Source organism: Sturnus vulgaris, chromosome 6, assembly GCF_052056855.1.
Source record: "Sturnus vulgaris isolate bStuVul1 chromosome 6, bStuVul1.hap1, whole genome shotgun sequence".
NCBI lineage: Eukaryota > Metazoa > Chordata > Aves > Passeriformes > Sturnidae > Sturnus > Sturnus vulgaris.
Window position 1 is genome coordinate 41,516,571 of NC_142248.1, and position 13,309 is coordinate 41,529,879.

Here is a 13,309-nt window from a genome sequence, read left to right on the forward strand (position 1 = left end):
CCATAATTCAGAGGGCAGCAAGCAATGAATTCCAGGGTAAGGAGCCAGACAGCTCAGAAGCAAGCCGAACGGGGCTATAAAAATGATTGGATATCAGGAAAAAAAATCTTCCCTGAGAGGAGTGTCCAGCATTGGAACAGGCTGCCCAGGACAGTGGTGGAGTCACCATCCCTGGAGGGATTTAAAAATATGCACATGTGGCACCTGTAGGGACATGGTTTAGTGGTGGCCATGGTGATCTTAGAGGTCTTTTCCAACCTGAATGATCCTGTGATTCTATGATAATTCCAGATTATTTTAGCTGTTGGTGAGGATGATGGTCCTATAGTCAGGCCACCCTTTGGTGCTCTGGCACAGCCAGGCAGCCACATCCTCACAGGTTCCCTGGCCCAGCACTCTTTCACAATAGTAAATTTATCATTCCTTCTATGAAAGAATGTTTTATTAATGTTCTACTCTATAATCATAAGGAAGGAGTAGAGAGTCTTAATTAAGTCATTAGCAGCTGTTATGAGACTATATTTTGTTCTATAAACCTGAAAGAGAAAATAGTATTAATACTATTAAAAATGTGTAACTTCTTTCCCTTGTATTTTGTGTATGTTTTAAAGTGTTTCAAGAAATTACATGAAGGACATTATGCAAAAAAACCAGTTAGGGTGTGGGACCGATTTCATCTCTCATAGAAAGTGCCAAAGCACCAAATGTGCTGCTCCCCCTCCCAAAATGCCAGCCCCAATCTGAACGCTGCCAGCACCAAACAGTGCACCTGAAAACAGCAATCCCAAGACTTGGGAGCAGGAGCCAGCAGTTTGCAGAGCAAACCAAATCCCCTGCATGAAATCAGAACTGTGCCATTCCATGGGCAGTGGGGTTTGCCAGTCTGCAGAGCCTCAAACATTTTTCTCTGGTGCCACGGGGTATCTAATAGGGAATTTACCCATGGGGCAGCAGGATGGCTTTTCTTAGCTGCCAGAGATTTGTGATCCTTCACACATTCCTTACAGCAGTCTCTGGGCAGCCAGGACTCTGTAGTGGAAGTCATTGACCATCAACCAAAAGGAAATGTCATGGAAAGGGCAGAGGAGGAGCAAACCTCCAAAGAATTTGGATCTGCCACCAACATTAAGATTTCTCTCTACTCACTGTATGACTGCCTGAAAAAGCTGGACACAACGGAGCACCACTGTGAGTTAATCCTTTCACATAAAAATCTCTCCATAGCTGCCCACTCAAACACAAGGCAAGAAAACAACAGGTACATTCAGCTTTAATGAAATAATCATCAGTTCTATGTACAGCTGTAACAGAGGGAAAAACAGCTACAGGAGAGGATGCAAACTCAACCCCCTGACACGGAGCAAGTCGCAGGGCAGGGCTGGACCAAGCATTTCAGCAATTCTCCTCCTGTTTTTGAGGATGTGTTTTGCCTCAAAGGCAATATTAAAATAACACAAAATCCTCCCAAAACAGCTTAGCAGGCTGACAGAGGAAGACAGCCTGGCCCTGTGGGGTAATTTTGTGTTTATTTACTAAAGCTTGGACATCCTCCTCTGCAGCTGATCCAGTGGGATGCCACAGCAATACTGCAGCCCTTTGCTCAGCAGCAGCCTGCCAGAGTGCCCAGTGTAATCCCATGAGCCACTCTCAGCATCAGGATGGCTCTTCCTGGGTGCTGCAGCAGCTCCAAAGGTACATCTAAAAGTCCTTTAAAAGTCCCTTTTCCAGAACTATGGCAAAATACCTGGAAGGACCGGTGTGAAGTAAAAAGCCATTAAAATTGTGCACACTGAATTATCAATAGCTTAATAAACAAATTCACAGGAAAAAAAAAAGACACTTTTTTTTCTTTACCACCCTCTGGGTTTTTTTTTAAGTTTTGCTTGCGCAGAAATGAGCCGTGGCTCTTGCTGCTTGCTGTCCTCTCGTGACATCGAGGAGATGTTTCATCAAGGTTTAAAACAATGTGCACCAGGTACGAGGGACAGGAACAGCCCCTGTGTTTTAGCAGGAATCCAAAGTCTGCGCTGGCAAGGGGAATCTCAGCACGTGGTCAGTGAGCAATTGCCATTGCTGCTATTTCTGTGCCGGCTCAGGAACACGCAGGAGAATTTTCTCAGAGGAACACACTTGGCCACAGCTGGATGCAAATCCCAGCCAGGCAGATGCAATCCCGTGTTATTGAAAGGCTCCTTTCTCCTGCAGAGCAGGTTAGCTGGGGGTGATGGGCGATGCTCACACACACACGCCAGCCAGTGCAAACCCCTCGGGCAGGGCAGTTCGGGGGTCTGGCAGCTGTAGGCTTGTCCAGGCATTTTCCAGCCATGTCCTCAGGCCTTCATGTCTGGATTCTTTTTTTCCCTGAGGACTTTGGTAAGACTGCTCCAGCATTTCCCTGCATGTTTCAGAGCGAGCTACATGGCGTGCCAGAGCCTGGTGGCAGCGAGCCGGGCGTAAGGCAGGATTCCCAAGGGATGGCTGGGCTGGATGGAGGCAGGAGGCGAGCGGGGAGTGGTGCGGGACAGGCTGCCGCCAGCAGCCAGGGATGCCAGCGGCACTCAGACCAAATCAAAGCCATCCCAGCGCCGGCAGCACACTGCAGCTTCCCGAACTATGCTGACTGCTAACACGCATGCAGCTCACTGCTATTTATATCACATGCCATGTATAAAAGATATGCTACATCCGAGGAGAGCTTCACCACGACACCGGGATGGGGACGGAGGGAGGCGAGGGAGGAGAGGGGCTGCCTCCCACGGCCAGGATGCCCGATGCAGGGAATTGTGCCGATGCAGGGAATCCTGCCCGATGCAGGGAATTGTGCCCGTCGAGTTCAATGGTGCGAGAAAGGCTCCCCCAGCAAACGAGGCGCTGCCGCTTTCTTGGCATTCACACAGCCCGGGGTCAGCAAGGCGAGGCTGATGCTGAGCTTTGCCGTGTCTGGAGATGCTGCTCGTGTGTCGTGACACGGGGGGAGGCCAGTGAAGGACAGAGCTCGCTGGAACCCGCTGGCTTCGTGTGACAGCAGTGACCACGGGTCCTGGTGCCTGTGCCCAGTGAGGGCCTGTTCACAGCACAAAACACAGCCTGGCACTGATGTTTTCATGTTAATATTGCAGACACTTCCCTCTTCCTCATCTGCAATAAAGCCTCCAGCTGTTTCAGAGTGCCCCAAATCCAGCCCAGCAGAAGGTCAGGCACTCACTGCCTTTCAGGACCTTTCTTCAAACACAAGGAATGTACAGATCTACAGCATGAACAGCGGGGAAACAGGGCATGGGTGACGGCAGAAATGTGGCCTTGACGTAAATGTGCCAATAAGTGAAAATACAGTCACTGTAACACCTTAGTTTTTCCACAGCTGTGGTCACTGGCGCTGTCTGCAGCCCCAGGGGACACACTGCACTCAGCAGAGCATGCCCACATCCCAGGATCTGTTTCACATAGACACACAACTGAACTGAACTGAACTGAACATGCAGAATTAACTACACCTCGGCCTCGGGAGCTCTCCGACTTCTCCACACACCCCGCAGGCCAAATGGAGCTTGAAATCACTCCCTCTCCTCTTTCTCTCTGGGGCAAGGCTGCCATCACAGAAAGCTGTTGTGTTTATTCTGTTCCAGGGCCATTTCGTTGACCAGCTGCTCTATGGATGACTGAATGGCCGCCTTCACGAGGGAAGAGGCGGTTTCTATGAGGAGCAACTCGTACTGCTCCCCAGTTCTGTGCCCCTGGTCACCCAGACCTTTCTCCTCTGCCTGGGGACCGCCATCAGCCTCGGAGCCCTCTTTTTGACCAACCTCAGCATTCCTGTTTGTTTTTTTATTCCCTTTTTGCCTTTTTTGGTGCAAAACTGGGGATGGCTCATAGGCCTGGTCAGAGTCGGTGTTGTCAGAGTCCTCAGCTTCGGTGATGGTGATGATGATGCTGACACCAGCACCTGCATTCGCTTCTAATACCTTCTGGCTGGAGCACTCCTGCACACTCGCTGCCTCCTGCACACTTGCTGCCTCTTGCACACTCGCTGCCTCCTTCACACTTGCTGCATCCTTCAGGCTTGCTACATCCTGTGCACTCACTGTATCCTGCACACCTGTGGCATCCTGCATGCTTGCTGCATCCTTCACACTCGCTGCATCCTGCACATTCACTGCCTCTTGCACACTCGCTGCCTCCTGTGCACTTGCTGCACCCTGCACACTTGCTGTCTCCTGTACACTCACTGCTTCCTGTGCACTCGCTGCCTCTTGCACACTCACTGCCTCCTGTGTGCTTTCTGCATTCTGCACACTCACTGCATCCTTCACACCCACTGCATCTTGCACACTCATGGCATCCTGCACACTCGCTGCTTCTTGCACACTCACTGCATCCCTCATGCTTTTTGCATCCTTCACACTCACTGCATCCTGTGTGCTTTCTGCATCCTTCACACTCACTGCATCCTTCACACTCACTGCCTCTTGCACACTCACTGCATCCTTCACACTCACTGCATCCTGCACACTCACTGCATCCTGCACACTCGCTGCCTCTTGCACACTCGCTGCATCCTTCACCCTTGCTGCCTCCTGCACACTCACTGCATCCTGAATGCTTTCTGCATTCTTCACACTCACTGCATCCTGTGTGCTTTCTGCATCCTTCACACTCGCTGCCTCTTGCACACTCACTGCATCCTGCATGCTTTCTGCATTCTGCACACTCACTGCATCCTGTGTGCTTTCTGCATCCTTCACACTCGCTGCCTCTTGCACACTCACTGCATCCTTCACACTCACTGCATCCTTCACACTCGCTGCCTCTTGCACACTCACTGCATCCTTCACACTCACTGCATCCTGCACACTCGCTGCCTCTTGCACACTCACTGCATCCTGCACATTCACTGCATCCTTCACACTCACTGCCTCTTGCACACTCACTGCATCCTTCACCCTTGCTGCCTCCTGCACACTTGCTGCATCACCTCCAGATGCCACCTCACTGAAACCAGTTACAGTCTCCTCGGCTTTGGACTCCTTAGAAAGATTTATGCCCTTTTCCATTTCATCCCTTTCAGGCATCTCTTTGCAGATATTAGGGATTTCCTGCCACTCTGTGATTTCAGGTGTTTCGGGAGCAACTTCCCCGCCCTCCACATTGTCAGTGGTTTGGGGTAGGCTCCCTTCCTGCAGTTTGTCCTGGGCTGTTTCATCAGCTGTCTCTGAATCAGTTATCTCCAGCTGAACAGTGCACTCTGAATATTCCTCTGCATCACCTGTGGGCTCTGTCAAGGGCTCACTCTTCCCAACAGAGGTGTCACTTTCCTTTGCTGTATCGTGGTCCTCTTTCACTGTATCCTGGTCCTGCTTCACTGTATCCTGGTCCTGCTTCACGGTATCCTGCTCCTCCTGTGCAGAGACTGGGCTGAAGGATTCAGATTTGTCCATTGGGGCCAAATCCTCTGGCTCCTCACTAGCCTTATTCACAATACCCATCACTTCATTTGCTTGAACACTGCCCTCTGACTCCTCCACTGCTTCTGAGGGGCTGGATTTTTTCTTGCCTCTGGAGAACCTCACACAGGGCATCTTCACCCCAGAGCTCACCCGTTTCTTCGGGAGGTCTTGTGCACAGCTCTCCTCGGCATCCACCTCCAGCTGCACTTGGGAATCAGACACCTTCTTCCGTGAGGAGGACTTCTGCCTTTTCCGAGGCCTGGCAAGGCTTTTGATGGCTGCCCAGGTTCCTTTGGAGGATTGTGATGGATTGGAAGCTTTTCCCTCCTCTTGGTCAGTGCTGACACATTGGCTTTTCTCCTCTGAGGGTCCTTCACACTCATCCTTCACAGTCAGCCCCTTCTTACAGGACTTCTTCCGCTTCTTAAAACAGAGCATGGAAGGTTTTTTTGCTTGTTCCTCTGGTGGGGAACATGTGGCCCCTGTGCTGGGACTCTCTGCCTCTCTTGGGTTCTCCATTTGAATTTCCTTGGCTGCCTTCACCATATTCTCTTCCCCTTTGTTGGTGTTGTGCTGCCGATTTTCCTGATCAATGCTTCAGATACAAGAACTGCAGAGATGCTCAAAGTGCATTTTTTCCTCAAATAGATTTCCAAAAAACGTTAGCTGCTTTGTAACGAGCAATGTGGCAGTGAGAAGAAGTTCTGCTGGAGCTGTCGCATCCACTTTAGAACTCCCACTTCGCCTTATTACTCACTTTATCACCTCTCCAAGGAATCCCGGGTAGATGTGGAGTTGAACAGGCTTCTCCTTGGCTTTGCTGGCCTCAGTCACTCTCATCTCTGGAGCAACCCACCTCCAGCTGTCCTTGGTCTAACTGTATAAAGGCCAGTCTGACATACCTTTTTTTCCCCCAAAGGATGACAAATCAAGCCAAGAGTTAACAATTTTTATTCACCCCACGGACCTGGAAGGAACTTGCACTCTGTGAGCTCTCTGCAATTCCACATTGCCCAGGGAGCTTGATTGAAGCACCAGTGGAACCAGCGGCTGTTTTCTGCCCCCCAGTGACAAGGTCAGATGCTGCTTTGCCTTGGCTTTGGTTTCTGCTTCAGTTCCCCTCGCGTGTTACATGAAATTTGCTGCAAAGCATGACCGAGGCTTTCATCTTTTTATCTGGAACACAATAAATGAGTGATAAGAACTGTAGAGAAATTTTTAAAAAGTACTTAAAAGGTTTTTTTTTCTCTAAACATTTCATTTTGGGAGGCAGACCAGTGCTGGATGCACTACAGTAGTTTTTTTTTTTCACTAATTAGCATCAATATCCAAAGGCAAAATAAGGCCACGAGATGTCAACCCAGTGATGTTCCACCCCAGAAAGTACTGTTTTGCTATTTTATGTAGTAAAAAGGGACTTTTTCAATATAACTGCCCATATTATGGCGAATACTTATTACACAGGCACACACATATTTCCTTCTCCTACGGTTTGCTAAATCCTTTCCCCACTGCTCCATATGCACTTACAGTTCCAGCTAGGGAAATTACACCCTGAGACAGCAGATATTTTTATCTTTAATGCACCATATGACAATATGCAAAACCAGAGAATACAAAAAGGAGGCCTGAGGAATACAAAAGCGAAATCACATGGCAAGAAGGCAGCTTATTTATACTACGTGCATGCCTCCCATGGCAACCTCAATTAACACCGTGTGTGCTCATCAAAGACACGATGTTGTAAGATGTGTGTCAACCTTAGCATAAAAAAAAAAAAAAAGAAGAAGAAGAAAAAGAAAAACTCTGCTTCGAAACATCATCAGAACCTTTTGGATAGAACAATGCAAAAAGGTGTCACCACAAACAGACCAACTTCTGCAGGACGGGCTCGGGGGCTCCGGGCAAGGCTTTACACCGCATTTCGTGCTCTGCTTTTCCAGAGTAGCGTGATTAAAAGGGGGTTCCGGGGCACGCTTCCCCCGCAGCACATCTGGGTTTTTTAAAAATTATTATTATTTTAATTAGACTATTTTAAGGGGAAGCCGAGCGGAGCTGCCAGAGCCGTGTGAGCGCGCACCCGCAGCAGCGGCGCCCCGAGCGCATCCCGCGCCCGGCTCCGCCGCCCCCGGCAAGTTTCGGGGGCGTTGGCGGGCGGGCAGCGGGACCCGCCCGGGCACGGGGAGCCCCCCACGACCGGCCGGACCCTGCGAGCGCAGAGACCGCGGAGGCGGCCCCGGCACCCCGCTCGTGTCACCGCCCCCGCGGGTTCTCCCGAAGCGGAGCCGCCCCCGGCCCCAGCCCCAGCCCCAGCCCCGAGCCCCCAGCCCCGAGCCCTCACCTGCAGCCCGGGCCGGCCCCGCTCCGCTCCGCTCCCGCGGCTGCGCTGCCGCCGCCGCCTCCGCCGCAGCCGCGCCCCCCGGGCCGGCGGGGAGGGCTCAGCCGGCAGCCCCCGAACCGCCCCCGGCCCCCGAACCGCCCCCCGCCCCGGCCCGGCCCGGCACGGCTCCCCGGCACCTGCTCGCCGCCTCCTTCCTCCCGCGGGAAAGCATCTCTCCCTGCTCGCCGATCAGCATCCCTTTCCTCTCGTGCCCTGTGGAGGGACAGCACCGCTCTTCTGGAGGGTGACAGCCCTCCTGGTGGGGCACGGTCACCTTCCGTCCCCTCCCAGGCTGCGCACAGCTGCTGCAGACCCCAAAACCATGAAGTTCAGCTCGAGGTAAAGGTCCTCTCAGAAATGGAGCTGCGGTTTTAGTTTGGATCCCAATGGCAGCAGGAGGCACTGTAAGGGAGCCCGGAGCGCACCCCGCAGGAAGGAGGGACCGCTGGGCTTTTCCTGCCTTTGTGGGAAGGGAGGGTGTCCTGCTCTTAGCAGCTGATTTTTGTGTCCCACCCGAAACCTTCACAGCTTTCAGCACTCGCTGCTGGAGGTGCTGCAGGAGCTACACCTTCGGAGGTGGAGATAAGGACAGCCAGCTCCTGGCTTCAAACTAATCCATTCGCAAAACACAGAGAAAGTGCCTCTTTTCATCGGAGCCTTTCTTCTCTCCAAAGCAGCTGAGATCTGACTTTAAAAAATCAAGTTTCCAGCTGTGATGATTGATGGGAGAGCCTCCAGAAAAAGGACTACCCAGTGCAGCTGATGAACTACAGGAAAACTGGAGTTGAGATGCCCAAACGTCCCCATTCATCTCCACGGGGAGCTGACGCCCACAAAGGCTTTACAGACATTAACTGCTTCACAGCATGTTTGCACACGAGAAACTGAGCAAAGCAGCACTCTCAACTTGCAAGTGGCTTCCAGTGTAGGCCAGGCTTAGAAAAAAAACCCTCCTCAGCTGTTTAATGGGAAAAAAGGTATACAAAACGAGTTAGCTGAGCTGAAATGCCAGCCAGGAGGGCAGAAAAAGTGCATTGAGCTTCACAAGGAATTGCCTTTCTAAAGCTCCCCTCTGAGATGTGTTTGCTTGCATTCACTCAGGATAATGAAATTCATTTGGAAACAGCTTCTCTCCTGAGGTGGGTGGTGGGTTCTAATTATGATCCACTGCTTTATTAAAGCCAAGTGAGGCCCCATAATGCAAGGAGCTTTTTCCTCCTTGCAGTTGGAGGCAGGGAAGCAGACAAGGAGGATGGCTAATGTGAGGCTGGGGAATGCAGTGGTGTGAGGCAGGCAAGCTGCTGAATCTCCTTGGGAGCACTTTGCATGGAATCCAATTATTCCTGACACTCCAGGGTCAGATGGTAACACCAATGGCTGTGGTGAAAGGGAAATGAAAGGCAGGGTCAGCAAAGGTCAGAAGTTGAGTAAGCTGGACAGAAGATCCTGGCCCAGATGGATCCTTTTTTCTTTGTGTGGTGCTGGTGACATGCAACAAACCAACCAAACAACACCTTCTCCTCTTCCTTGTCCCCAGCACTACTTAAAAACATGAATGTGTTATTTCTTACAGGATGTGATGCAGTACTCTCACAACAGCACAGCACGGGGGACAGATAGCCATAACACCAGCTAAGGACCAGGCCCACAAATAGCCCATTGAAAACAAATTTGTACATAATTCGTTTTTTCTCTAAGCAACCGGAGGAGAAGAGAACCACTGAGTACTTAGCTAGAAGAAATTAAGTGTCCTCTGTGTCCTATTTGACAGGACAAGAACCTAGCTGGCACCCTTAGCTGCAAAGGAGAGTATTAAAAAAATAACCTATTTATGTATCCATCCTGCAAGACAAGAGAGAGGGTGGAAGTGCAGGTTAGAAACATTCCCCATTAATCTCTGGAGCTGCTTGGGGCTATTTTTTGGCTCTTGTGCTTTGTTGTTGTGCAGCAAACCCTTCAACAGCTCGTGCCTGATCCGGCGCTGTGCCTCACTGCAGGAGGGGGACTAGCAACCTCTTGAACCATCTCTCTCAAGCACATGGCTATGATCTCATGCTAAACTAAAAGGAGGCTAATCTTAGCATAAATTTGCACTTATCCCATCTTTCATAAGCATAAAACGAAGGTGGAACACAGAGCACTCACAGGAAAGCAGTGTAGCAGGGAAGATTAAACGTAGGAGCTGACAGCAGACTTGGCAGCATCCTCTCTGGCACCCTGCTTCCAGGGGAGGCTGGGCCCAGGAGCTGCAGGTGAAGAGGCACCTTCAGCCAGGCTGGGGGCTGGGCAGCAATGGGAGAACTCCCTCTGATCCCCTGCAAGGGGACTGTGCCTGCACTCCTGGCTGCCTTGGCTGGATAACCTCAAAAGGAACATTTCAGGAAGCTGTGAATGCATCTCAAATGCTCTTATGACTATTTAAAGTATTCTGTTTGCTTGTGTCACAAGCAGGTAACTTTTATATAATTATTCTCCCCTCTTAATTAACTGACGAGATCTCTTTCCCTCCATATATATACATATATATATATATATTCATACACACAGTATCTGTGTACTACAGATGCTCCCCTACGTTAGTGAACACCTCCATCCTGATCCTCCCAGTTCTCACCAAATTTGGAATGGTTTTAGATCCAGTTGTGATACAAGCAGATGGGCCTCACAACTGTTAATTCAGATATTCTGCAGTCAGATGCAAGTATCTCACATTCACAGAATAATTCAGGTAGTTTATTTCCTACAGATGACATACATCATCTAGGGAAGGAAACCAGATTAAAACACACACCCTGGTGCATTGCAGGCTACTTACTACTGCAATAATCATCCTACTTGTCAATACAAGGATTGCTGTTGTGTGCAGTTAATCACAGAAATAAATTTTAATTCAGTAATCTCAGTGCATACATTAAAACCCAAAAAGCACTTGAAGTATTTGCCAGTTTATTTTATTCGTTAAAAAATTGGCAGCAATGCAATCTTCATGTTACAAAATTATTTTTGGCCTGCTGACAAAACCTGCTACAAGTCACTTGATCACTATTCATGTTGTCTCTATTGACCAGAAAGATACCTTCAGAAACAAGGCTTGTCAATGGTGTAACTGCACTTATGGCTGAGGAGAAAATGGTTCAAAGGACACATTTGGTAGAAGCCACAGACACGGGCCAGGGACCCAGTCGCTCCAGATCTGATATCCAGGGGTTTCATTCCATTGACAGAAGAATGCAGCAGTCCCAGCTGGGCTTGGGGTATCTGATGTGGCTCAGGTGCCTGCAGGAATAACTCACAGCAGCAGGCAGGTAAGCACTGGCAGGGTGCTGGAAGTGAAGGGGCTCCTCCTTGCTCCTTTGAAATGCCACTGGTGCAGTGTCAGGGCACAGCAGGTTCTCCCGAAGCACAAGAAATGGAACAGAGAATTCCACGTGGCAAATGGGAAACTGCAGCCAACAAGACTTTTAAAGATAATATATGCTGCAAAACCCCGATGCTTAAGACAATTAAGTCCCAAGACTGTTTCAAACAGTTCCAGCTTTAGGATTTTTAATTATTAAAATCATGTCACCGAATCAAAAGGGGTCATTAAACCCAAGCTTCTGTATTGTGCTTCAGCTATGATTATGAAGCAGGAGGTCTGTAGAGGAAGTATGCTTTATATGCTCCATGCCAACTAGCCTGGAACACAGCAGTTTAAAAATTACTACAGATTAAAAGTTAGTGGTTGATTCTTCGGCACTCCTCCTTCCAGTCACTTCTTTCACTATATTCTCACTGATATCTTGTTCTGACTTAAAAAAAAAGATCAGAGCACAGTTCCATTTACATGACTCATCAGGTGTTCTTCTGGGAGCTAAAAACAAAAATAAAATGTAATTATTATTATATAGTACTGCAGGCAACTTTCAGGCTGAATTACAATCAAATGTCATTTGGAAACATATGGCATAATATGGGATTGGCTTAACTCCATTATCTCAAGATCTTTGTAAAATAAAGCCCAAATATTGAAGGTCTTCAAGAAGGCACCAACCTTTCCTTTTAGAAGAGCCCATTTACTTCTCCTGACACTGAGTCCAGGTCTATATCATAGAAGCAGGGTCTTGTAGGAAGTCCTGGCATAGTGCTCATCTGGACAACAGAGAGAATGTTAAAGCAGCATCAGCAGCATTCTGTGTACAAGATCCAATAATGAAGACTTGGATGGCAACAGCTCCCTGAACACTAACAGACCAGATAATGATAATCATGGACTGTTTTGAAGCACCCCATGAGAACCAGGAACTCCTGCCTCAGTAGACAGATATGACGTTTTTGCTTTTTATGATGAGAATTAAGTTTGGTTTCTGCAGCTGCAAGTAACTGAGCCCAAGATTTGGCAAAGTACTTGGCTATGCAGCTGACCAGTTCACTGCTGGAGGAGCACTCACGGACTTTGCTGTGATGAGATAATGACTTCTGGCAGTTTTCTGGGTACTAAAGTGAAGATACAAATTTTAATACAAATTTGCCAGCTGTAAAGCCTCAGTTGATTGCAATTCTTTGAGAATCTAGAACTAGACATGTTAAGTAATTAGGAATAATTTCTGTTGAGAAGACATTTTAAATAGGTTGGAGTTTGTTCTGTTTTTTCTAAACTTGGATAAAGCAGAGATGAAGAAGTCAGTTCTGACTGGAACATGCTCAGAAAGGCTGTGCAGGAGCAGAACTGAAGCTCACAAAGCAGCTGCCAGCCCTAATGCCTCAGGCCAGTCCTCTGCACTTGTCCCACTGCCGAGTACTCAGTTTCAGGGATGCAGAACACAAGGCTGGCAGGAACTACACTTGGCCTGATTTATTCTTGCATCTGACAGCATTTTTCCTCCCTTAACTCAGCATTTAGCCCAGCAGCACACACAGGCTGAACACAGACTCTACATGGGTGGACAACTTGTAACCATGTTTGGTAGTTTGTGTCAGTGGTCATTAAGTGCATTTTTAAAAAGGGAGAACTTGAAAGGTCTCATTTTCTATCTGCATCACCCTGCCTCAGTTTTCACAGTCAGTATTGTTATGCCTGTCTCCATTAGATTAAAGATCTCTTTGGCAACGTGGTATTTTCTCCCTGAGCAAGTATTTTGCACGCTAATCAAATTACCTCCCCATCTTCCTTTTGCTAATAAGCTAAGCAGCAAGAACACAAAGCTCTGTTGGTGAGGTCTTCTCTGCAGTTCTCAAAACTGTTCAGGGAGCTTTTGAAGTCCTAGCCCATTTTCCTTAGCCATTTACAAGTGCTAACACCAGTCCTACATGTACTGTACCACTGCAAATCTTTTATGGGTTATGCAGAGGCAAAAATCACTTGAAGTCTCCTCTTTGTAATGAATTCTAGGGCTGCATTAGCTTTTTTATGAGAGCCACTGCTTTCTCACACAGAGAATAGAGGGTCCACAGAGAGGGCCCCTATTCCTTGTCTTTGAGCTCAGCTGTATAAATATTTTGCTCT

The 13,309-nt window shown here is 48.8% G+C and overlaps 2 protein-coding genes across 3 annotated transcripts in view; both read right to left on the reverse strand.

Moving 5' to 3' along the window:
• Positions 1–1,253: 1,253 nt before the first annotated feature.
• On the reverse strand, positions 1,254–8,230 carry AKAP5 (A-kinase anchoring protein 5). 2 transcript variants are annotated; one of them, XM_088166322.1, is made up of 2 exons: positions 7,962–8,230; positions 1,254–6,620 (listed from the first exon to the last, which is right to left on the reverse strand). In XM_088166322.1, the coding sequence occupies exon 2, from the start codon at positions 5,988–5,990 to the stop codon at positions 3,594–3,596; it is 2,397 nt and encodes a 798-aa protein (XP_088022448.1). In that variant the 5' UTR covers positions 5,991–6,620; positions 7,962–8,230; the 3' UTR covers positions 1,254–3,593. The 2 variants fall into 2 exon arrangements, with proteins under 2 accessions (XP_088022448.1, XP_088022447.1); XM_088166321.1 differs by lacking the exon at positions 7,962–8,230 and adding an exon at positions 7,786–7,849.
• Positions 8,231–10,759: 2,529 nt separating this feature from the next.
• The window catches only part of MTHFD1 (methylenetetrahydrofolate dehydrogenase, cyclohydrolase and formyltetrahydrofolate synthetase 1), a 39,645-nt gene continuing 37,095 nt past the window's right edge, over positions 10,760–13,309 (reverse strand). The window contains exons 27-28 of the mRNA XM_088166320.1: positions 11,858–11,955; positions 10,760–11,677 (exon numbers count right to left, since the gene is read on the reverse strand). Of these exons, the coding sequence (XP_088022446.1) occupies positions 11,866–11,955 (90 nt within the window). The 3' untranslated portion in view covers positions 10,760–11,677; positions 11,858–11,865. The remainder of the gene's footprint in view (positions 11,678–11,857; positions 11,956–13,309) is intronic.

Coding starts and splice junctions, on each gene's coding strand:
- AKAP5 (XM_088166322.1), bottom strand. CDS start 5,990: ATGGTGAAGGCAGCCAAGGAAATTCAAATGGAGAACCCAAGAGAGGCA.